The sequence below is a fragment of the Tursiops truncatus genome, chromosome 3 (genome assembly GCF_011762595.2).
Source record: "Tursiops truncatus isolate mTurTru1 chromosome 3, mTurTru1.mat.Y, whole genome shotgun sequence".
NCBI classification, from domain to species: Eukaryota; Metazoa; Chordata; class Mammalia; order Artiodactyla; family Delphinidae; genus Tursiops; species Tursiops truncatus.
In genome coordinates, this window is record NC_047036.1 from 160559969 (window position 1) to 160583953 (window position 23985).

Genomic DNA, 23985 nt, shown 5'->3' on the forward strand with positions numbered 1-23985 from the left:
GTCCCCCCACTGTTGCCTGAGGCCTATCACGTGGTCTCAGTCTCCCAGACAACTTCAGCATTTCTAGAATGTGTTGTGTCCAGAGTGCCCTTGAGCACTCAGCTGGGTCGGGGTGTGGTGAGGATGGAAGACAGATCCCTCCAGAATTTCTTGCTCTTACAATACTCTGGTCACCAAAGCCTGCTATGAGCCTGTTTCCTCACCTAGACAGGGAGATGCACCCCCTCGCTTAAGGGTGCTGTGGACACCGAGCAAGGTGACAGACTGGGTGCTGGGCCAATGTCCAGCGGAGCAAGTGGGCTCAGACCCAGGTAACTATGGGCCAGGTGTGGCCGGAGGGCTCGAAGCCCCTAGGAGGCAGGGGTCAGTGTCTCCTCAGTTGTCTCCTCCGCTCACGCTTCGAATGCTCACCCCTGCCTCTCACCCCCAGTGCTCGACTGCAGCCCCATTCTGTCCTCCTTCCAAGTAATTCTGCTCGAGCACATCATCATGTGCAGGCTCGTCACAGGACACAAGGCCACAGCGCTTCAGGAGGTGAGGCCACTGGGGGCTACACACACAGGGTGGGAAGGCTGAGGGGTAGAGTGGTTTGAGTTTGCTGGGTCTCGGAGGGTGTCGTGTGGGAGAATGTAAATGTGTCGCCAGTGCGTGTCAGCAGGACGTCATCTGTCATATGACTATAACTTGGCAGTCCACGACCCTGTGTGGACACAACTGATCAGAGCCTTTTACCTAAAAGTTGGCATGCCCAAGGAACATGGGGTCTGGAGTTCTAGGGTCCCCTGACGGCAGTTCTAGCACTCCTCCTGCCCTGTGATCCGTAATCCCTTATGCCCACCTTCCTGAAAGGGCATGGGGGCCTTGATAAGGGTGAAGGTACTGTACAGCTGAGACACAAGTTGGAAAGGGAGACGGCGGGTAATGGATAAGGGTCGCCATCCTCAAAGAGGTCAAGGCTGTGCCTAATCCTCACAATGGGCACATCCGCTGGGACTTTGTGCCCAAGTTAGAGTGGGCACGACATGGGCACACCCACCGGCTTTGGGGTCTCTCCTCAATGCTGCGGGGACACTGGGTCCCACATTACAGGCCAAGTGATGTCAGACATGCTCTCTCCCGGCAGATCTCCCAGGTCTGTCAGCTGTGCCAGCAGTCCCCCCGGCTCTTCTCCAACCACGCAGCACAGCTGCATACACTGCTGGTGAGTGCATGCGGGCTGCCCACCCCCAACCCCACCCCTGCGAGTAACCCTCTGACCACCACCCCCGGCAGAATTCAGAACATTCCCTGTGGACTTCACTCTGACAAGCATGTCATCAAGTCCAAGTTGACTTAGGTCCCGGGAGGCAGGAATAATTAAGCATGCCATCTTTCTCCCTGTTTGTCAGGGTAAAGCTCAGATATAGCCAGCTCAGTAGAGTCACTTGTCAGGCTCACCTGGGTGCAGCTGTGCAGCCCCGGGCAAGCTGCATGTGGCTCTGAGCCCTCAGCATCTTCTTCTTCCAGGGCCTGTATTGTGTCTCTGTCAACTGCATGGACAACGCTGAAGCCCAGTTCACCACAGCTTTGCGGGTAAGGTGCCGGCCCTCGCTTTATGGGGCAGGCAGTGCTTCTCAGTAAGGAGTCGGGCGTGGTCTGTGATGAGGACAACAGCCATACAAAACCATGGTCAGCGGGTGACTCCACCAGCATTCAGCCTGATGCCAGTGGTGACAGTGATGCACCATTTATCCAGGGCTTTCTGTGTCACGTCTTGTGCTGCTCAGCTGCAGACAAGGCCAGCACTCGCAGCACAGCTTAATGAGGGATAGCTGTGGGCAAGGGGGCTCCTGGCTAGCCTGCAGTGGGGCTTCCCCAGCTAACTCAGGGCTGGTGCCATGGCCTGTTCAGCCACTTTCGCTCACGATTCCCAGTCTTCCTGATAGCCTGCCAGGTGGCGTTGACTTGTGTCACAGCTGTGACTTGTGTCACAGCTACTGGTCGGCTGGTGCTGCTCACTACAGTGGTGCTAGGACCACCCCACCTTGCCCGTGGCCCTATGGAGGTCTCTTGGACCCTCCTTCCCCATCTCAGTTCCTACACAAGTGGCTGCTCCTTGTTTGGTTCAACATCAAAATTCCCGACGGATGGTGTGTTGTCCCAGGAAGTCCTCCCCACTGGCTGGGGGAGGGGTGGTGGTGCAGCCAGGACGTGGGCCCAAACCCCGCGTGACCCCCAACCACACGCTGTTCCTGTGGTCCCATGACAAACATATTGGAGCATCTTTGCTCAGATCAGATGACCCTCTGGACCTCCTTGGCACCTGCCAGGGGCCTCCAGGTGGAGTTTGTGCTTCCCAGGCACCCTTGGCCCCCTTCACAGCTGCGCTCCCTCAGCCCCATTGGGAATGCTCAGCCTGCTCAGCTTGGTCCCTCTTGTGGCCGTTCTTGTCCCCCCAGAAGAACTGGGGATCAGGGTCTGTCCACCACCAGCCGTTAGAAGCATTTCTGGTCTCTAACAGCTTCGGCTTCTTCCAGGCAGGATCCCTGCCTCCCCGAGGATCAGCGTACTCCTCTGCTGTGTCAGCACACGGGTCCTGGGGTTACCACCTGTGGTGTAGAGGGAGGGCCCAGCCAGGTCTCAGACCGAGAGACAGCAGAGAATAGACCAAGCTGTGGTGTGTTCTGAGGGCAGGATCAGGGTGACTGGCTTTTCTTTTCTGTTTCCGGAATTTCCCATAACGTGGGTGATTGTTTCATAATGAAAAGAACTAACAGTTTTGTTGTCCTTGGGTTTAGGAGGCAAGGGGTGTGTGTCTGAATGAAAATAATAAGGAGATTCCAAGGTAGCCACTGTGGAGCGTTTGGGTGGCTCTGATGCCGCCAAGCGGCCCCCATGTGACATGACTGCCCAGCCCAGCCCCCTAATGCCCTGTGTCTCCCATTCCAGCTCACCAATCACCAGGAGCTGTGGGCCTTCATCGTGACCAATCTGGCGAGTGTGTATATACGGGAAGGAAATAGACACCAAGAGGTAGTAGGTGACATGCTTCATGTTTGGTATCCTTTGTTTCAACTCTTACTTGGAGGGGGGCGTGGGGGGAGTGTTGTCCTGGGCACCAGCAAATCTCAGCAGCCCTGGCGTATTTGCCCTCCAACAAGGTGTCCCACGCAGCGGACCGTAGGCATGGCTGGGGGAAGGCCAAGTCTAGGACAGAAACGTTCCCATAGCCAGTAAGCACTTTTCCCTACTGAAAATGAGCCAAGCTTTACTGAATCCCTCAGGAAAAAAACCCAATTTCTTGTACCCTGAGATGTCTGTTCTAGAACATTGGTGAGGCCTCAGGGCTCAGTTATGAGGAGCAACAGCTTGGGCAGCTGTCTGCACTAGGCCCCTAGGTTGTTCTGGCGCCCCAACCTGCTGAGGCGGGGAGGTGGGCCAGAGCTTGACCTCGCAAGATAAGTCCCTCCCACTAGGTTCCCCTTGCAACACCCCCTTATCCCTGCAATCCCCCCCAGCCCTGACCCTTCTAGAGTATCTCAGATTCAGCCACTTGTCTCCACCCCTGTGGCCTTCATTTCTTAGTTCAGGCTACTATCACCTCTTGGCTACAAAAAGCCTAGCTGACTTCCCAGGTGATTGGTTAGCTTGAATGCTTTGGGTAGAAAGCCCAGTGCAGTACTTCCCTGGTGGCACAGTGGTTGAGAATCCGCCTGCCGATGCAGGGGACATGGGTTCAATCCCTGGTCTGGGAAGATCCCACACGCCACAGAGCAACTGAGCCCGTGTGCCACAACTACTGAGCCCACCCGCCTAGAGCCCGTGCTCCGCAACAAGAGAAGCCACAGCAATGAGAAGCCAACGCATCACAACGAAGAGTAGGCCCCGCTCGACGCAACTAGAGAAAGCCCACGCGCAGCACCGAAGACGCAACACAGCTAAAAAAAAATAATTAATTAATTTTTTAAAAACACCTCATTTATTAAAAAAAGAAAGAAAGCCCAGTGCAGTTGCTCCAGTAGTCAGGAAGCACAGTGGGCAGGGTCATGAGGGCCTGGTGTGGCCTTGGTGGTCTCGGAGGAGTTTGGTTCCCTTGTGTCTCCTCCCCACCCCCACCCCATTGTCTGCCTCCTGAAGGGACTGTGTGGGTACTGGGTGAAGCCTCAGCCCACTTCAGCCCTCATCCACCAGCGCACCCTCCATATGACAGCCAAAGGGCACCTAAGATGTCAGTGATGTTGCAGGTTCTGCCCCTTCTCCCGGCAGGTTGCTTACAGGCATGGGATTTGGGGTACGGGCACGTTCCTCAGGAAGTTGCAGGCAGCCCTAGTCAATTTACTAGCATATCTGGGGCCGAGCTCTCATATTTAGAAATGCGGAATTATCCTAACTTGCAGACATTTCTTTCACAGCTGTACAGTTTGTTGGAGAGGATCAATCCAGACCACAGCTTCCCTGTCAGGTAGGCTGCCCCAGGCCCTGAGTTCTACTTTACTAGCTATCTTATGTTTTCTCTGCTCTTTGGGGTGGCGTGAGCACCTGTGGGGCCCTAGACTGCCCCATGTACCCCAACACCTCATACACCCCCACCCACTCCCCTTTTGTAAATCTGCTGCTTTCACAAAAACCCCACCAAGGTGTGACGCTCCGCTCTCCCCTCAGCTCGCACTGCCTCCGAGCAGCAGCTTTCTACGTGCGTGGGCTCTTCTCCTTCTTCCAGGGACGCTATAACGAGGCCAAGTGAGTACTGGGAGAGGGCAGGTGGCCTCGTGCCCGGCACCTCCCGGTGTTTCTCTTCCCCCAGCAGCATGTGCCCAGGTCCCCTGTCCCTGCCCTTCCCACCTACTGCCCGATGGGGTGTGTGGCCCTCTGCTCAGGACCTCAAGGCCACTGCTGCTTTTTCTTCCCCAAAGGCCTCCCAATGAGGCCTCATCATCTGTTCTTCTCATGAAGGCGATTTCTGCGGGAAACCCTGAAGATGTCCAATGCAGAGGACCTGAACCGGCTTACAGCCTGCTCCCTTGTGCTCCTGGGCCATATCTTCTATGTGTTGGGAAACCATAGGGTGAGTGTCAGGGGTCAGGCTGAGGGGCATGGGGCCAGGGTGGTGCTTAGTGGGGGGAACCTAGCAAGGAAGTGCCTCCCATTCTGTGCCCCACAATGATCGCGTCTCACTGACCCCTCACCCACCATTGCTCCGTGAGTCTCAGCCAGGGCAGAGGCACTCTGGCTCAGCCAGCCTGGGCAGGCAGGGCTGGGGGAGCTTTGGATCCCTGGAGGATGCATCTGTGGGGCAGACAGGGCCAGTGTTGGTCATGGGCAGTCGTCAGGCAAAGCCCCAGGGCTCAGTGGAGCTAGAGCTGGTCAGGCTGCCCAAAACTGGCAAGGCTGAGGGCAGGTTCCCTTTCCTGTTAATACTTGGGGAGAAGGAGTGTGTCCTCTCAGTCACAATCCCAAGGATTCCATCTCTGCCCATCACACATGGTGTCTTCAGTGCACTCTGTGTTTTTACCCTCACCAACAGTGCCCCCCTAGGCCTGGTCCCCACCCATGCCAGCTGGTCTCTGGTGGGATCAGTTGACTCCGAGTCTCCCCATCTGGGGGTGTATGTATATCTCACTTGCTCTAACCCATCGACCATACAGGGTCTTTAACTTTTTAAAGAAAATATTTGTCAGTATAAAATACGGCATGTATTTTATTTCTCATAGAAAGTCTGAGAAGCAAAGGAGAAAGTCATCGCGTGTCTTGTGTCTTCCAGCTCTTTTCCATTGCCTGCCTCTGCCCATGCATAGGTTTTGTTTATCAGGCTGTTTTATAATTTTATGTCTGGTCTTTCTGTGCACCACTGTGTTGGAGCTTTTTTCTAATGACAGTGAGAATTGTTAAGCTGCATCAACTCCGTAGTTTAGCTAAATGCACTTCAGCTGTTTTTTGGGGACAGATAGTGCAGGGTACTTGTCTTGGCCCATAAAGTTCTATCTGATCAAGCCCTGGGGCTTCTGAAGGGTGAGTGCTTTTAAGGAGCCTGGTGCATCCCCTTCCCCACAGTCATGTGGTAAGCATTTGCCAGGCCAACATGCCCTGTAGCTGTGGCCTGAACCCTGTGGGGTATCATCACCCTGAAAGGAGGAGGACCAGTACTAAGTTCTCCCTTCTGAGTGTAGCTCCACTCCTTCTACAATACCTGTCACACTACTCACTGAGCACAGTGAGGGCAGTGGCCTCAGTGTGTATCTGGGGGTTAGGCAGGGACAAGGTGCTCAACGTGAGGCTCCACTGAGTGTAGGCCAACTGCCTTGTGTCTTGGTGCAGTGGCTGTGATTACCTCGTTGCCAGATGGGGAGACTGAAGGCACAGAGCCCCAAATTTTAAAAAAATAATAAAAATTTTTAAAAAGGGACTTCCCTGGCAGTCCAGTGGTTAAGACTCCGCTCTTCCACTGCAGGGGGCACAGGTTCAGTCCCTAGTTGGGGAACTAAGATCCCGAATGCCGCATGGCGTGGCCAAAAAATAAATAAAGTTAAAAAAAAAAAAAAGTGACACAGCCCCAAACTGCAAACCTAGGCTTAGAACCCAGACCTTGTTGGCTCTTGTTTGTCCAGAAGCCGCCTTTAGGATGGGCAGAGCAGCTCTTCAGCTGCAGCTTCTGGTTCATGTTTGGGACAGTCCCAGAGGAAATTATAGAGCTTATTTGGGAACCTCTGCTGCTCCCTTTGTGCCTGGGCCCACGTGGGGTAACATGGGGCCACCAAGAGTCCTCAAACCCAGGTCCCGCCTCAAGCAGCTCCAGGTCTGGGGGAGACACTGCCTGCCCCGGGCCTGCCAGGCCAGAGTGTCCTTAGGCATTACAAGTTTGCGGGTGGTGTCATACAGGACCGCTCTCAGGATCACACCGCTCTTCAAACCCAGGTTTTGTGGGGCAGCCCCAAGCTGTCATGGGGGAACCTGAGCCAAGGGGGACTCTCCCTCCTGGAAGCTCCCTCCCAGCCCCAGGCCTAGAGGAGGAGAGTAGTTTTTCCTGTTCTGTGCATTCTGAGGTCTTAGAAGGGCTTGGTTCAATTTTGAAAAGTTTTGAGACCCACCTGGAGCTTATCTTCAAGGTGCTGGCCACAGGGCAGCATAAAGTCACTGGGCTTTTGTGTCTGTGTGGTGGCATGTCCTGCACAACCGTGGCCATGTTGAATCTGGGCCTCAGGAGTTGGTTTTGAGGATTTGTACGTGTCTGGGCTACATGCCAAGTGTCCCCCAGGCTGCAAGGTATTGCTGCATTGGGAGTTTTCCCAGTGTCACCCTGAACCCAACATTTAGGCCAGCAGGCTGTGGTCTCTGGACTGGGTGGAGTCAGAGCAGTGCTGCTGGTCACTGTGGGGTCAAGGATGGGTGTTTACAGCCCCCAGCGGCTCTCACTCAGCTCCTCCTGGGGATTAGGGCCTGGGGGCGCTGTTGCAATCACGTGGTGGAGTCAGGGTTGGAGGGTTTAAACATCCTGCTGCCTCAACAGCCCTGTGTGTCCCAGGTGGCGTCGCACAAGAGCAGGCTCATACATAGAAGAGAAACTTCTCTTCCTCTCTCTTTTGTCCGTTCAGCCCTTGTTGCTCCTGCCAGGACAGACTGCTGCCTTTGCCCAGCCCTGGGACCCCTGAATCTGTATTTCTAATCAGCTCCTGATATGGGTCCAGGGCTGACTGCCACCAGTGCCTTTTCCTCTGGCTAGAAAGACAAAGGCACATAGAGTTGCCCATGGCCGTACCCCAGGGAGGAGGCACATGCAGAGCTGAGGCGTGGGGGCAGTTTATTTTTCCAAGGTGGTTGAGGAGTACTTCGGAGAGGGTTATTTGAGATAGGCTCTGAAGTAGGAGTGGGTATATGCCAAGCAGCAGGAGGTCACAGGTGGGGCCCACGCTGTCCCTGCCACCAGCCCTTTCTACCACCAACCCCCGCCCTTGACTCCTCTACTGCTCTCGATCGACAGGAGAGTAACAACATGGTGGTGCCGGCCATGCAGCTAGCCAGCAAGATCCCAGACATGTCAGTGCAGCTGTGGTCATCGGCCCTGCTAAGAGGTGAGTAAGAGATTGGGGCTTCTGGGTAGAGCCAAAGGCTAGAGGATCCTAGGTAAGCCTTGCTAAGCCTCTGCTTCAGACTGGGCCTCTGCAGGCCATAGCCCCAGTTCTAGCACATTCTCAGGCTTCTCAGGAGGCCCTGTTTGAGGGCAGTGGGCTCGTTCACATAGTGAGATCTATGCAGAATCTGATTCTGTCTCTCTGGGACCCACAAGGCTAGTTCTTGGCATCTGAGTGAAGAATTGAGCTGTGAGCCCTGGCACTTGGCCTCAGTTTCTTTCCCATGAATGGGGATGGCAGTCATTTCTGTCAGGCAGGACGAGCCGGGGTGCTCAGCAGGTGTCATTGTTGTTACTGCTGCTCTCCCATTTACAGGTTGTGAAACTGAGGTCCATAGACTCACCCAGGGACCTGGGGAGGAGGTAGAGGGCAGTGGACTATCCTATCTGCAGTGGACTTCATGCACCCATTCAGTTCTCCTGCCTCAGAAGTGAGCATTGGGTGCCTTGCTCCCAGTTGGCTCCTGGGTGCCCAAGAGCTAGCTGGCCGGGAAATCCCTGGGAGTGCTGAGTGCTGCATCCACAGGGAGCCCCAGGGACTTTCAGTGCCCTACCAGCCCTTATATATGCCCCTATGGGCCTTGTTGCTCATCCACCTCCAAGGACAAAGGACTCAGGAACATAGGAGGGCACATGTGAGGGCTGCTGGCAAGTGGGCTTTGCTGACCTTGACACAGGGCTCAGGGCAGGTGATGTGCCAGGCACACAGCAACCCACTGGCAGAGCTGGGGTTTGACTTTAGGGCTCCACCCAAGGGGAGGATGTGGGGGCAGTGGCAGGCCAAAGCAGGCCCATCCGTTGTGCGTATCCCACCCTCAGACCTGAACAAAGCCTGCGGGAATGCCATGGATGCCCATGAAGCCGCCCAGATGCACCAGAACTTCTCGCAGCAGCTGCTCCAGGACCACATCGAGGCATGCAGCCTCCCTGAGCACAACCTCATCACGGTACGGGCATAGGGTGGGAGAGACAAAATGAGGGTGCTGGTTGGCTCCTTGGGGCCAGCTCACCTGGTCTGTAGCCCCTGGGGGACACGCTTCCTGAGGAGGGAAGTACACACTTGGCTACCATTTCCTTCCATCTCTCCAACAATCCCTAACTCAGCCTGGCCTCAGGAGCCCCCTTGGATGGGCAAGATAGCACCAACCCAAGTGGGTGATGCAGGCTGCTTCCTGGGGGCCCATCTGACTCAAGTGTGGAAGACGCAGGGTCGTCGCTGGTGACCAGCCTGAGGAGGGCAGCATTCCAGGCGCAGACATGTGGCCCAGCACACCCCTGCTTCTCTCTAAGAAGGACCTCACTTGTGTGTCCTCTTCCCCAACAGTGGACAGATGGCCCCCCTCCTGTGCAGTTCCAAGCTCAGAATGGACCCAACACCAGCCTGGCCAGCCTCCTGTGAGACCCCTGGACAGGGCCACTCAGCTTCTTTGGGCCTCTGTGGGGCCTGGTGTGTCCCCGACTTCCACCCAGATGGCACTTGAGCTTTCCTTAGAGACGTGCTGGCGTGGCTGTCCCCAGGCTTCTTTCCCGACTGTCTCCAGAGCTTCCAAGTCCCTGGGGAGTGTGGAGGGCCAATTCCCATCTTCCCAGGAAGGGCCGGCTGGCCGTTCTTGCCGAGTACCAGGAGTCCAGGTGCTGAGGCTCACAGGTGGGATTTTGGAGCCAACTTTCCAGAGCCATCCTTCAAAGTGGACTTGAGCTGCCAGTCCTGCTTCCATGACTGAGTCACATCTTCAAGAGAGTGTGTCTGGGCGGGGAGTGGAGTGCCAGCCACCGGCCAGCTCCTGATTCTGCATGCAGGGGTGGTCCTTACCACCGAGGTGCCACATGACTTCCATCGCCTGGGCCTCTATGCTGCGCTGGAGTGTTTCCTCTGCTCATGGCAGCTTCCAGTGCCCAGAGGCAAGACACCAGTTTCTGGCCCAAAATTAGAGGGAAGAAGTCGTTGCTCATGTCAGGGACAAAAAATGCACGTCCTGCCACAATGCTTTTCTCAGCTTGCCTTTCTGTCCAGCATCCATCCTTTTGGCAGCTGGGGCCTCTAGCTAGGGGCCCTGGGGGACCCAGGAACTTGGCTTCCAAACATCTGAGCCTTGACTGGATTCACTGTCCAGCCATGGGGGAGCACGTGTGTGCGTGCGCGCGTGCGTGTGTGTGTGTGTGTGTGTGTGTGTGGCTTCACAGAGCTGGCGCCCAGAGCAGAAACTCCTGTGTTTGCACCAGCCACCCTCCCCCTGTCAGCATCCATAGCGCGGGGCAAGAAGCAGGGGAGAGGGACCTTCCTCAGCCCAACTCGGGGTGCCGGATCATAGGGGCTTGCTTCCTGGCAGCTCTGCAGCCTCCTTGGCGGAGAATGTTTGCAGACACCTGAAGCTCCACCAGCCTGCAGGCAGCCATTCCCTTGGCCCCCTGCCCTGTTTTCAGAGGGAAGGAGGGGGAAACCTACCTGCCTTGGGTCTCAGAACAGCATTGAAAACTTTTCCTGAGCTGGACCCCAGGAGGCTCTGCCAGGCCCAACCAGCCATTCTTGGTTCTGTGCTCCTCTTGGATAGTTGAGGAGGTGCCCCAGGTGATGGTGACGTTGGGGGTAGTCAAAGCAGCTGCCGCCTTTAGCTTCCGGCACCTGGGATCATCTCCCTGATGAGGGGTGGTGAGTGGTTTTGCTAGTCACACCTGCTTGTTGCTTCAAGTCTAGTCACCCAGCACCGTGAAGGCTGCTTCTCAAAGCCTTGGTGTCCGTGAAGGAAGGAATGTTGGGATCGCTCAGGTCAGCTGCCTGGGCCCTGAGGCCTGGGTGTGCCTTAGCCATAAGCAGGCCTGTCAGCAGACCTCCCTGCTGTGGGCCACTGCCCTCTTGGGGGCCTGCAGCAGGCATGCAAGTGAGCTACTGGTTGAAGGGACAGGCTGGTTGAAGGGACGGGCTGGCAGAGTTTTGTCCTAAGAGGACCCGTCCTCTCTGTGTCATCCTGGGTCACTCGAAAGAGTCTGGTCCTCTCCCATGCTCCCTGGGGCTGCCCCCTTGATGACACCACTGGGCCAGTGAGGTCTGCAAATGTGGGTCTGACATCTGGTCATAAGCTGTCCTCATCCTGTCTTCCTCCCCCCTCAAGGGTGCCCCCCAGGTCCTCCCCTCCACCCGCGGGACAGAGCACCTGTCTTGCTACAAGCTGCGCCTGCAGGCCAGGACCCCACACTGTCGAACCTCTCCAGACCCACATTTCTTCAATCACACTTTACATCATGCTTGTCTCTGTGTATTTATTTAAACCTTTCTTTGCTTTTAGGACATTTTGTATGTAGAGCAGTTGAAATAAGAACCTCAAGACTTAACATCTGTCCTGATGTTAAAGTGCTTTTAGTGACCACTTTGTTATCTATGTATATGTAAAGTTAAGGTTAAGTTCTTAAGTTTACAGTTAAGAATTCAGTACTCGATGTTTAATATTCCACTCTAGCTTTATGGAAGCCAACCCGTGTGTACTGCTTGCGTGCGTGTGTGTGAGCTTTGAATGTCCCCTTCACTGCAGCACCTTTCAATTACATAAAGCTGTCATAAATACCTTCCTGTGAGTCCAAATTCAGTGCCTCACAGTTTCTCAATCATAAGAACTCAAGACAGCGGAAACAAGCCCCCAGGGAGACATTATAGCTAGTGTCATATAGCTAAGTGTTCAGGAAAAAACAGATAAATAAAACTCCAGGGCTTCCCTGGTGGCGCAGTGGTTGAGAGTCCGCCTGTCGATGCAGGGGTCACGGGTTCGTGCCCCGGTCCGAGAAGATCCCACATGCCACAGAGCGGCTAGGCCTGTGAGCCATGGCCCCTGAGCCTGTGCGTCCGGCGCCTGTACTCCGCAACGGGAGAGGCCACAACAGTGAGAGGCACGCGTACCGCCAAAAAAACAAAAAAGCTGGTCAAACCCCTTGTGTGCGCCTCCCACTTCCTCCTATGAGCAGTGGTGGCCCTCAGGGCCTACGGTTCTGGGGACATTGGTCCAGGAGTTGCCAGCTGCCTTCCCCTGTTGGATCCCCCCAGTCGCCCATGGGTGAGGCCAGGGTCCTCCCCCTTGGGTAAGCACTCCCCATCCCATTTATTGGGAGCACAGGCAGGGAAATCGGAAAGGGCTGCCTGGCACAGTTGGTAAATTTGTTGGTTGCATTGTCTTTGTTTCCTTAAAGGGTTTTCAGTAAGTATGTTTGGCATACCGTCTTTTAATGGGTTTGCAGTGTCTTACGTTTTTAGCAGCCTGTATTTTCAGCTGGTGCTTTTAATCAGGAAAAAAAATTCTATAAATACAAGAATTGTTTAAAAGACATAACCGTAGAACATAGCTTCTCGTTTGTAGATTTCTTTTCCTATATATTCAAAGTAAAATAACTTGTGGGAACCATCACTCACTGTGTCTTTGTTGTGCCGTCTGCCCCTCACATGTGCCATCCCAAAGACTAACCTTCCCCGCCCAGCCAGTGGGGCCACAGAGACTTCTGCTATAGACTACAGAGTGTGAGGGTGCAGAACTCGATGCCCTGGACTGGAGGACCTGGTGGAAACCTGCATCTTTTCCCCTCTAATGATGATGTTCCTCAGTCCAGCCCTGCCTAGAGGGGAGGAAACCCCTGAGACATGGCATGCGAGGCCCACAGCACTGTCTGTCTTGGCCCTCACTACAGGCAGACTTTCTTGCTTGCCTGGTGTTCTATTTCCTGTGTTCTTAGAAAACTCATGGGTCAGCCTTCATGTGCCTAGGTTTTTTTTTTTTCTTCCTTTTTGAGGTGAAAGTCACATAACATAAAATTAACATTTAAACATCTACAATTCAGTGGCACTAAATACATTCACTATGTACAACCAGCACCTCTGTCTAGTTCCAGAACTTTTTCATCACCCCAAAAGGAGACCCCATCTCCATTAGCAGTCACTCCCCATTCCCATTACCCCAGCCCCAGAAAACCACTAATCTACTTTCTGTCACTCTTGGATTTACCTCTTCTGGGTATTTCATATAAATGGAATCACGTATCATGTGTCCTTTTGTGTCTGGTTTCTTTCAGTCAGCCTGACGTCTTCAAGGTTTTTCCACATTGTAGCGTGTGTCAGTGCTTCATTTTTATGGCTAAATAACGTTCTGTTGGATAATGGATGGACCACATTTTATCTAGTCATCCATTGACGGGCTTTGGGTTGCTTCTCCCTTGTGGCTGTCATGAGCAGTGCTGTTATGGATGTGCCTGTGCATTTTGTTTGAACACGTGTTTTCAATTCTCTTGGTTTGTGCCGTGCTTTAAGGTGCTTTTAAGGTGCACAGACTGCCACTCATGTTGCTCTTGTCCCTGTGACCCGAGGTGATGCCCATGTAGCCTTGACTGCTGCCTTCCAGGGGCACTTCTGAAGGCTCCTTTGGGCCGTCATCCCAGGGCAGAACTGCTGGCCACTGGATGTGTGAGCGATTCCACACAGTGACACAGTGCAGGGAACATACCTGGGAAGTAGATGACAGGAACTCAGCCAGGAGGCAGCCACAGGACTGAGGGGAAGACAGGAATGGCCCTCACAGAGGCTAGCAGGTGGGCAGGGCAGCTGGCCCGAGCATCAAATGCCTGGGGAAGGGGTTGTTACTAGCCTTTGACACCTACATCCCCAATCCTCAGAAATCCTGCCGGTCACTCTGCCTATTCCTGGCCATCTTCTCCGTCTGTCTGAGGCCCAGTCATGTCTCCCACTTGGCTGCTGCCCAGCCTCCTCCCTGAATGGTCTCAGAACATTGTGTGCTCACTCCCACCTGTCCCCCTGCCAGGGGCACTCTCCTTATGGCTGCTGGGTTTCACTGGGGAAACGTCCTGGCCTAAGCCTGACATAGGGTGTGTAGGTCCATGGGGCATCCCAGAGGGAAGAGCGCATGGGCCAACCCCAGACAGGTCCAGCAGATGCCACTGTGGACACCTGCCCACAATGTGCCTGTGTCAGAACACCCAGTCACTGTGGCCAGTCCCACCCCTCCACCACCAAAATGCCAACAGCGGGTCCCTGCTGTCCTGCAGGGGAGCCTGGACCCTACACCCCCAGGCTGATGGGCTCCTGGGGGCCTGGGAATTTAAAGTATTCCCCGTGTGTATTGGCTTCCCCCTTGGCTTCCTTGAGCTCTTTGGGTTTACAATTCCCCACAAAGAAAGCTATTCAGGGAGATTCCTGCCATGTTTAGTCTGTGCAGCACCTTGCATCGCTTCTTCCATTTGAACCACGGTGGCTTCTTCCCCTAATAAAATCCCAGTCAGCTCAGAGGTGCCCAGTGGAGGCTGACCCCAGGTCAGTGGAGGCCCCTCCCTCCCAACCCTCTCCACTCCCCACCGCCCTCTCTGCTGGTCCTCAGAGGGTCTGAGAGGGGAAGGGGGGATTGCCGACAATTTAAAAAGTATTTCACCACAAATTCATGCTCACTTGGTGAGATTACAATGCAGTTCGTTGGGGAAAAAAAAGGAAAAGATTTGTTTCTATGTGAATTTGATTTTCTTAGCACTTTGATATTTTTTGATACTTTTTTTCAAGGGATATTTTTTGATACTTTTTTCAAGGACTCGAAAATAAAGGGAGTATTACAGTCCCTTTGTGAAAAATATGATACTCTCAATGCATTATGGCTGCTACAACAAATGTCTTTTTTTTTTATTGGGGGCTTGATGTTTTTAAATTAATTTATTTATATATTTATTTTTGGCTGCGTTGAGTCTTCGTTGCTGCACGCAGGCTTTCTCTAGTTGAAGCGAGCGGGGCACTACTCTTTGTTGTGGTGCGCAGGCTCTAGAGTGCAGGCTCAGTAGTTGTGGCTCATGGGCTTAGTTGCTCCGCGGCATGTGGGATCTTCCTGGGTCAGGGCCCGAACCCGTGTCCCCTGCATCGACAGGAGGATTCTTAACCACTGCACCACCAGGGAAGTCCAACAAATGTCATTTTAAAAATCACAACATTCTTACACTAAATTAGGAGTTTGTGGGAGAGATCAGCACTCGTTCGTCCTATCCCTGTTGTGTATGCAGAAAAGCTCTCTAAGACAGATCCTTAGAAGAGGACCACTTTGTCAACATGTGTTTGTTTTGCTTTGCGTGTTGTTTCTAACCACAATTCTGAGCATCATGTGTCTGTGCAGCTTGGAGTTCAGGCTCCATCTGCAGTTAGGCATGCTCCACCCAGAGCGAGTGTCTGTGTGGCCCTTGGAGGATGTCCTGCTACTGCAGGGTTCTGAACACAAACGCTCCCCTAAAGGGTTAAGTACAAACTGCTCAGAAGTAAAGTGAACCGGAAGTAAATCTCCCACTCTGTCATCTGTGTGTCACCAGCAGCTGCCGGTGGCCCAGCCTGCTCCTCAGCCGCCAGGGGGCGCGGACACCCCGGGCAGTGTTCCCATCAGGCAGGGCAAGCAGGCGGGGAGGGTTGGACTGGATGTCACCAGACCCCAGTGTACCCTGGCTCTGTCCTTATCTGCAAGTATGTGGGCTGACCTTTACCTCAGGGCCTCTCAATTCCCCTCCTGTAACATGTAGGTCAGAGACGCTGATCCCCATGGTTCTCTAGGTGTCAGGGCTGCACCATTCATTCCCTTATTTACTTGCCAGACATTTATTTGGCACGTACTGGGTGCTGGGAACACAGCAGGAACCACACCAGATAAAGTCCCTGCCCTCAGGGAGTGGACATTGTACCAGGAACTCTATGATGGACCTCAAATAGGAGTGATTGCTGTCCTGCCTGCGAGAGAGGAGGAGTGCACTGTAGGATGGGACAACCAGGGGACCTGGGGGGTGGGGGAGCTCTGTGACAGGACACAGGGGAGAACTCCCTCAGCCAAGCCAGTCAGAGCTGGGCAGCTAGACGGCGTTTCCAACTTCTGCTTACGTGGCCACCAAGACTGTGGGAAGGGAATGGGCAGCCCTCATGCCTGGCCACCCCAGAGAGGATGCTGGGTGGGCATCTGGGCTGCCTGTGGCATTCTGGAGGGCAGCGGCTGCCACCTGTGCCCACCACCACCTCAAGCACAGCTGACACCTGGGTCATGTCCAGGAGGACATTGATGGATGGGGAAAGTGACTGAGCCCCCTAGTCCAGGGGAAGGATCAAAGTCTTCCGGTCTCCTCAGGTTCTTCTCCCCCTACCACACTTAGGCCTACATCCCAGAAGTGAACTCGGGTGGCGGTGATGCAGACAGGGCTGAAGTGAGGCAAGGGCACGGGTCAGAAGGTGACAATGACAGAGGTGGGGTCACTAACCCCTTTGGATAACATGGACTCCAACAGCAGGTGACCAAGGGCCAGATCCCTCCTGACACCACCACGAACTAACCAGAGTAGATCCCTCAGAGCGGGGTCCCCAGTCCGAGTACTGTAGCCCTAACACCCTGCCCAGCAGCCACCACGATGTTTCCTGAGGCACCCCCACCCCAGGAAAAGGGACTTCATCTCTCCAAGAAGTCCTTCCTGCCTCCAGAAAGTTCTGTCTTCTGGTGCCAACAGAAGGAAGTCCCCACAGGACCAGGGCCACACCTGAAACCCTCATTCACAGGATCTGTTTCTCTCACAGCATCTAGTTTTCCTGAGGCCCAAAACCTTGACTTAGGGAGGTTGTTTTCCAGGGATTATTTGCCCCTGCCTGACTGTGTTCTGGAAAGGCCAAAGGCCATGCCCGGGGTTGCCCTGTGGAAACACCCACATGCCTTGTCTGCAGAGTACAGGGCCAGGTGGGCTTTGCACACCGACAGACCCCATGGCAGTGTCAACTCAGTCCCCGTGATGGGACGAGGAGCCCATGGCCACATCATCTCTCTCTGGATCCTTCCAACGTTCAAATTTTACCTCAGGTCTCTCACAGCCACACCCGCGGTGAGGATAATGGGTGAGTGCCGAACACGTTACCCTCCCTTTCTCATAATTCTCATGAAAAAGGCCAGAACCTATATCTGGCCACCCAAATAACCTCCCCACACAACACAATACATGTTTGTGATGCAGGGGACGTCGAAAAGGCATTTTCATCAATGCCATGTGGGCATCTAACAAGAGTTGGGGCACCCAAAGGAATCGCCAGTTCAAGGTCACAATTTGGGGCCAAGGTGGATTTTTGAAGCCAGTTAATCTCTCTCTCCCAAGTCACACCAGACTCTAGCCTTCATGTCTGACCAGTTCCTCCGAAGGCAGTAGGCTGTGGGGTTGTGTGAAGAAAATCGTTCAAAGCTGAGCTGACTCCTAGTGGGGCCGTGGCACATGGAAGATACTCTGACGCTGTGGGATAGGCTTATACTACATGAGAATTGGTCATTAACCTGAAATTCACCCTAACTGGGCATCCTAGGTTTTCTTTTTCTTTTTCTTTTTTTTAATAAATTTTATTTTATTTATTTTATTTTTGGCTGAGTTGGGTCTTCATTGCTGCACATGGGCTTTCCCTAGTGCAGCAAGCGGGGGCTACTCCTTGTTGTGGTGCACAGGCTTCTCATTGCAGTGGCTTCTCGTTGCGGAACACGGACTCTAGGCACGAGGGCTTCAGTAGTTGTGGCACGCAAGCTCAGTAGTTGTGGCTTGCGGGCTCTAGAACGCAGGCTCAGTAGTTGTGGCGCACGGGCTTAGTTGCTCCGCAGCATGTGGGATCTTCCCGGCCCAGGGCTCAAACCCGTTTCCCCTGCATTGGCAGGCGGATTCTTAACCACTGCGCCACCAGGGAAGCCCCATCCTTTGTTTTCATTTGCTAAATCTGGCCAGCCTGGAGGCTCAATAACATCTTTGAATAAAAGAACACAGGCATGAAACCAGAGAGCTGGAAGATTACCGAATCCAAACAAGGAATTTTACCAGTGGGAAACAGAGCTCACAGAGCTTTGTAGCGTGCTTACTTCTTCCCATTGGAATAAAATCCAGCTTCCTCCCAGGCCTGCAACATCAGCTCTCCCACTTCATCCTTGCCCACCAGCTCTCCAGTTGCTCTCTGCCCCATGGTCAGTGCCCTCAGGGCTGTGGCATCCACTGCTCCCCTCTGCCCAGAATGCTCATCCCCAGGCTGAGTCCTTGTTAAGATTCAGTTCTCTCCTCAAATCCACCTGCTCGGAAGCTGCCGACTCCTGCCCTGGTCAGAGTCCTTTCCAGTCACTGTGTCACATCCCTGGTTACTTTTCTTCATCAACATCACCAGGGGTTGAAATCATCTTGTTCACTTTGTTGTCAGTCTGTCCCTCCCCATTCGACTTGCTCACCACAGCATCCAGAATGGTCACTATGACCACAGGTCTCTGACGGCTCCAGTGGAGAACCTGGGCCCTTGCACTGAAATTCCCACGACAGCCCCATCTCCCCCTAAGCTGCAGGCCCCTAGCTCTCAGCATCATTTGGAGCAGGAGTGAAAGTTTCCAGACCCAGGGGCACTAGTGACTCCTGCACTAGGAAGAAGATAAGTTAGTTTCCAGATCTAAGCAAAAGTAGTGATTCAGCCTTTCCTAGACACGTAGAAATATGCCTACTCCAAGGATCCAAGGACCTTTTCCCCTCAGGCCCCAACGCAGGTGTTTCTAGGGCTTTCTATACCAAACAGCCATGTTGGGCTAAGGGTGCTCCATTCTTAGGAACATTCTAGAACAGTCTCGGTCACTGATTGTGGGTGGCAACTTGCCTGCGTGGTGAGAATTGCCCACCAGAACATTTGCTTTCAGTTTAAAAGGTCAGAGCACGTGCGCCATGACTCTGTGTGTGCACAAAATCAAAGTGGACCCCATGCATCTTCACGTGGAATAGAACCTCTCTGGAGGGACATTTGGGAGTCTGGTGATGGTGGCTGCCTGTGGGGAAGGGAACAGCAGACCTGAGGGTCAAGGTGAGAGAGAGATGCCTCATCCCCGGCACCTTCGCCCACAGCGCTCTACCCCACAGTGCCCAGCCCTCCTTAGAGGCCCATTAAATATTTGTGGAATAAATGAATATATCGATGAATGAGGGAAGTTTTGAAAGGTTACTCGTACAAAAGAACAAAATAAGATGGAAGCACTAAGTATCCTCTTTCATTCCATCCTCACCACTCACCCTGCTACCCACCCAGTGCCAGCCCCGTGCCCACCACAGGGGAGGAAGAGGGGAGAATGGTGCTGATCAGACACATTTCTATAGTTTCTGTATGTCTGGGGGGATGTCCTTCTCTCCTGGCTCGCTTGTCTATGCTTTGGCAACAATCCGAGAAAATTCTCATAAAGAGAACCAGGGTCTTGGTGAGCAGATGCGTGAGAGGTTGAACAGCAGCAGGAAGGACGAGCCTGGTCTGGTCTGGGTGGAAGGCAAAGGCAGAGAGCCCTGATGGCTGCTTCCCCACAGACTGGCCTGGAGGCCTTAACATGGAGGCAGGAAGCAGCTGGGCAGTGACAAGGAAACTGCCCTCACAAAGGCACACGAGTGACCCACGGGGCGCGGCCCGCGACTGCCCAGAGCTCCCTGGGGACTCCTGAATTCCACTCAAGACAGGAGACAGGATGCCGCCTGCTCTGCCACTGGGGTTTAACAACCACGAAAGTGCAATGAGTCTCTGTGGCCTTTGAGATTCAGGCTGGCTTTGCCAAGAGACCAGCTCGGCTCTCGCCTTGATGCTGGGCTTGCTCAGTCATACCCTCTCTGCATTTGGGAAATGTTGAAGATGGACTAGCTGATTGCTTAACTTCCTCTCGGTTCTGACAGTCCTTAACACGCTATTATCTAAAAGAAGAGGGGATGTGAAGGGGAGAGATGAGTAGGCATTCAGAAAAGGCGGATGACCCAGGCATTTATGGTTTAAATGTAGTCCGCTGTGTATATATTGAATGTGTGTGTGTATCTACTATGTGTATACTGAAGAATGTAGTTCTATCCTCTGGGAGTGTATTATCTAGTGGAGGGACAGGGGAGGAAGGGAGGGAGGAAGGAAGGAAGGAAGAAAGTAAGAAAGGAAGGAAGGAAGGGAAAGAAAGAAAGAAAGGAAGGAAGAGAAAGAAAAAGAAAGAAAAAAGAAAAGGAAGAGAGAAGGAGGGAGGGAGGAAGAGGGAAAGGAAAGGAGGAAGGGAAGAAGGAAAGAAGGAAAGAAAAACAATCCAGCCTACCCACTCTGTGTGGTGACTTAATACAAAATGCACAAAAATGAGGATTATAAACAGAAAATGTTAGTTACCAACATGCTCGTGGCCCCAGCAGGTGGAAAGGCTGTACGGGAGTCGGATTTTGTTCAGAATTGCAATTGAAACCTAGGTTCTGGTTTTATTTATTTGTGACCCTAGCTGAATAAAACACCCTGAGCCTCGACTGTCTCCCCTCCAAAATGGGGCAATGTACCTTGATCTCATAGAACTCCTGAGAGAGGGAGATGCAATAAGGGAGGCAGAAGCTGGCTTAGACAGGGGCAACATGCCAAGCCAGCCCCAATCAAGCCATGAACCACATTCTACTGAATGTGAGTTCACCAGGATTTTTTCTTTTTAACTAATTTTTATTGGAATACAATTGCTTTACAATGTTGTGTTAGTTTCCGCTGTACAGCAAAGTGAATCAGTTTTATGTATACATATATCCCCTCTTTTTTGGATTTCCTTCCCATTTAGGTCACCACAGAGAACTGAGTAGAGTTCCCTGTGCTATACAGTAGCGCCAGGATATTGATGGGTGTTCTTAGAAAAAAAGGAAACATCATGTGCTCAAGGGAGGGGGATTGTAATATAACATAACAACATGTATTATCAATATTAAAGGTTTAGCGAAATCTTCTGGCTGAAAACTTTTTTTTTTTTGGCCATGCCATGTGGCATGTGGGATCTTAGTTTCCTGACCAGGGATCGAAACTGCACCCCCTGCACTGGAAGTACAGAGTCTTAACCACTGGACCACCAGGGAAGTCCTGAAAAAAATTTTTTTAAGCAGGGAAACCCATCACAGAATCTCTACTGATATCTTGAGTCATTCTGATGCCTTGTGGAATTCAGTGTAGGAAATTTTGCACTAATCAACATAAGGTATCATTCCTGAAGAAAGCATCCCAGGAAGAAACTGTAGCGAAGGGAGGGGCAAGGAGAAGGCTTCAAACGTTAGGTCAAGATTCAGTCTTTACATTTTGGTGATGGAATTCTTTTTTTTTTTTCTTCCTGATTACAAAAGCAATACAATACAGCCTCCATAAAAATTGAAGTTTTGGGCTTCCCTGGTGGCGCAGTGGTTGAGAGTCCGCCTGCCGATGCAGGGGACATGGGTTCGTGCCCCGGTCCGGGAAGATCCCACATGCTGTGGAGCGGCTGGGCCCGTGAGCCATGGCCGCTGAGCCTGCGCGTCCGGAGCCTGTGCTCCACAACGGGAGAGGCCACAACAGTGAGAGGCCCGCGTACCACAAAAAAAAAAAAAAAAATTGAAGTTTTTTGTGTAGGGGTGTCACATGGTCCATGATTTAAGAGAAATCAGTCTGATATTTGCGCAAAGTAGTCCAGGCTTGGGTGGTAGCAATGGAAATTGAAAAGAGTAGATAGAAAAGTGAGCAGGCGAATCACAACATTTAGCAACTAAGTTTGAGCTTGAAGAATGATGTTAAAACTTCCAAAGATTTAAGAGCTTTCATCCTGGAACACTGGGAAAGTGACATTGGTGCAAGAAAAAAAAAAGAAAGAAAGAAAGAAAATAACAAAGAGCAGCTAGTTTAAAGAATGGGAGATGGGTCAAAGAGAGAGCTACCAAATTTGGTCCGATATTTGGTCAGGTTTGAGTCACATCTTCGCGGAACCATCTGGAGGCAAAGGAGACCCTGGACAAGGAACTCCAGAAGACTGGAAATACAGATCTTAGAGTTCTTATATAGTCCCACTCCACAAAGGGATTTATTCTCTGATGACACATAGAGGGCAAAGAGTGGCAAGAGATGAGCAGCCTGGCAGAATTTCCAGGTAGAAGTTGCACAGAGACTGAACAGGAGACCAGAAAAGTCAAGTTCCCTGAAAGCCAATGGAAGATATTTCAAGGAGGAGGGAGTGTCCTCTAGATGCTAGAGGTTAGAGAAAATACACACCAAGAAGAGTTCCTGGAATGGGAATCGTTAAGTTCTCAGAGAGAACTTAAGTTGAGAGAGAGATTTTAGTGGCAGGATTAGACACCAGCCTGACGAGGAGGAGAGAATGGTGAGGGAATGAAAGCAGTGGGCTGTGACCACAGGCATGACACACATGCCACTTGGAGTCACTTAAGTCCCTGGGCACAGGGCCGTTGTCTCAAGGCAGAGAAAGATCAAGGGAAGGATACGAAATGCAGCAGGATGAAAGCCCTGACCTGGGTTTTAGGCTCAGGTGTAAATGCATGTCTGGGATGCCAAAGGCCTTCAGATCCAACAGAATCTCAAGGTGAATTCTCTGAAGGCAGCAGTAAGTCTGCGTTCAGCTCCTCCTTTCTGTATACAGAGTGTCTAAGATGAACTCTCTCCTATTCAGAAATGCTTTCCTTCCTGGTTGGGGAAGTCACCGTTTTGATTTAGAAGTCTTCTAGGCTGTAGGTATGTAGGTGTAGATAATACTTTTTGTCTCAGAAAAGGGTTATCACTAATTTCACTTAATTGTGTCAGTACAAACTGGGTAAGATTTGTTACTAGAGTCCAGCTTTTTGACCCAGAGATCTATAAAAAAAAGTCTGACTGAAAGGACTCCTGAACTCCAATCTGGACTTGATTCTAGACTTTCTAGCCAACCAACACCAATAAAGCTACACCCTGCTCCCCACTCCTGGATAATTCAGGCCCTATATGAGGACATATAGGCCAACCTCCTGATTTGGTGGTGTCTATTTCTCTCTGGAAACAGGCACTGACTTTTTTTTTTTTTAATTGAAGTATAGTTGATTTACAATGTTGTGTTAGTTTCAGGTATACAGCAAAGTTATCAAAGTGATTCAGTTATACATACATATATATCAGGGTTTTTTCAGATTCTTTTCCCTTAAAGGTTATTACTATATACATATATTTAAATATTTATTTATTTATTTGGCTGCACTGGGTCTTAGTTGCGGCATGTGGGATGTTTAGTTGTGGCATGTGGGATCTAGTTCCCCGACCAGGGATCGAACCCGGGCCCCGTGCATTGGGAGTGGAGTCTTAGCCACTGGACCGCCAGGGAAGTCCCTACAAAATATTGAGTATAGTTCCCTGTGCTATACAGTAAGTCCTTGTTATTTATCTATTTTATATATAGTAGTGTTAAATTAGGAGTTTGGGATTAACATCCTCCTAATTTATCCCTCCCCCCAGGCACTGAGTTTTTACCACTGACAAAAGATGCAAATTTCAGTAGACTAGCAATTCACATATGTGAAACTCACAGTGCTTGTCAAACACAAATGAATTAGGCAGTCCAAGAATCTTAGGAGGCAATGATGGAGGGGCACTTTACTGTTTGTACCTGAACTTCAACTATCATTGAGTGACACTACTGGGCTTTCATATTTGTGCTTAGTACCCTTTCCACTGGTATTAACAAGCTGTCATTCTTCATTGTCAGTGGGCACTCTTCCTTGTCCAAAGCCAAAACACCAAGAGAATGTCTCTGCAGGGTAGCACCCATCAGGTCATCATTTTTCTAACTACTGTTGAGGCCCTGCCTTCCTTGCTGCCTGTGCATTCACCTGGCTCAGTTCCCATTTCCCTATTTGGATGTGAATGTCACTTAGCCAGTTTGCCCACATGATTTCCCAGACCAGGAAGGGACATGCCTTGATGCAGAAAGATGCAATCGCTGCTACTACCATGGAAAGGAAAGCCCATCCTTGGAATGGGTCATGTGCTCTTCTTTCCTTTTGTTTCTTTCTTTTTTTTTTTTTTTTAATCTCAGAAGCTGTGCTCCGTCATCCATTTTGGTGGGGTATTTCACTCTCTC

The 23985-nt window shown here is 52.0% G+C and overlaps 1 protein-coding gene across 4 annotated transcripts in view; it reads left to right on the forward strand.

The window, feature by feature from the left end:
- The window catches only part of MAU2 (MAU2 sister chromatid cohesion factor), a 34480-nt gene extending 21985 nt beyond the window's left edge, over window positions 1–12495 (forward strand). Inside the window, exons 10-19 of one of the 4 annotated variants that reach the window (XM_033854048.2) lie at window positions 431–534; window positions 1124–1201; window positions 1507–1572; window positions 2929–3015; window positions 4392–4441; window positions 4642–4719; window positions 4933–5044; window positions 7955–8045; window positions 8924–9051; window positions 9429–12495. In XM_033854048.2, coding sequence (XP_033709939.1) covers window positions 431–534; window positions 1124–1201; window positions 1507–1572; window positions 2929–3015; window positions 4392–4441; window positions 4642–4719; window positions 4933–5044; window positions 7955–8045; window positions 8924–9051; window positions 9429–9503 — 869 coding nt within the window. In that variant the 3' untranslated portion in view covers window positions 9504–12495. The remainder of the gene's footprint in view (window positions 1–430; window positions 535–1123; window positions 1202–1506; window positions 1573–2928; window positions 3016–4391; window positions 4442–4641; window positions 4720–4932; window positions 5045–7954; window positions 8046–8923; window positions 9052–9428) is intronic. The other 3 variants (XM_033854049.2, XM_073803137.1, XM_073803138.1) reach the window with 3 other exon arrangements.
- The last annotated feature ends 11490 nt before the right edge of the window (window positions 12496–23985 follow it).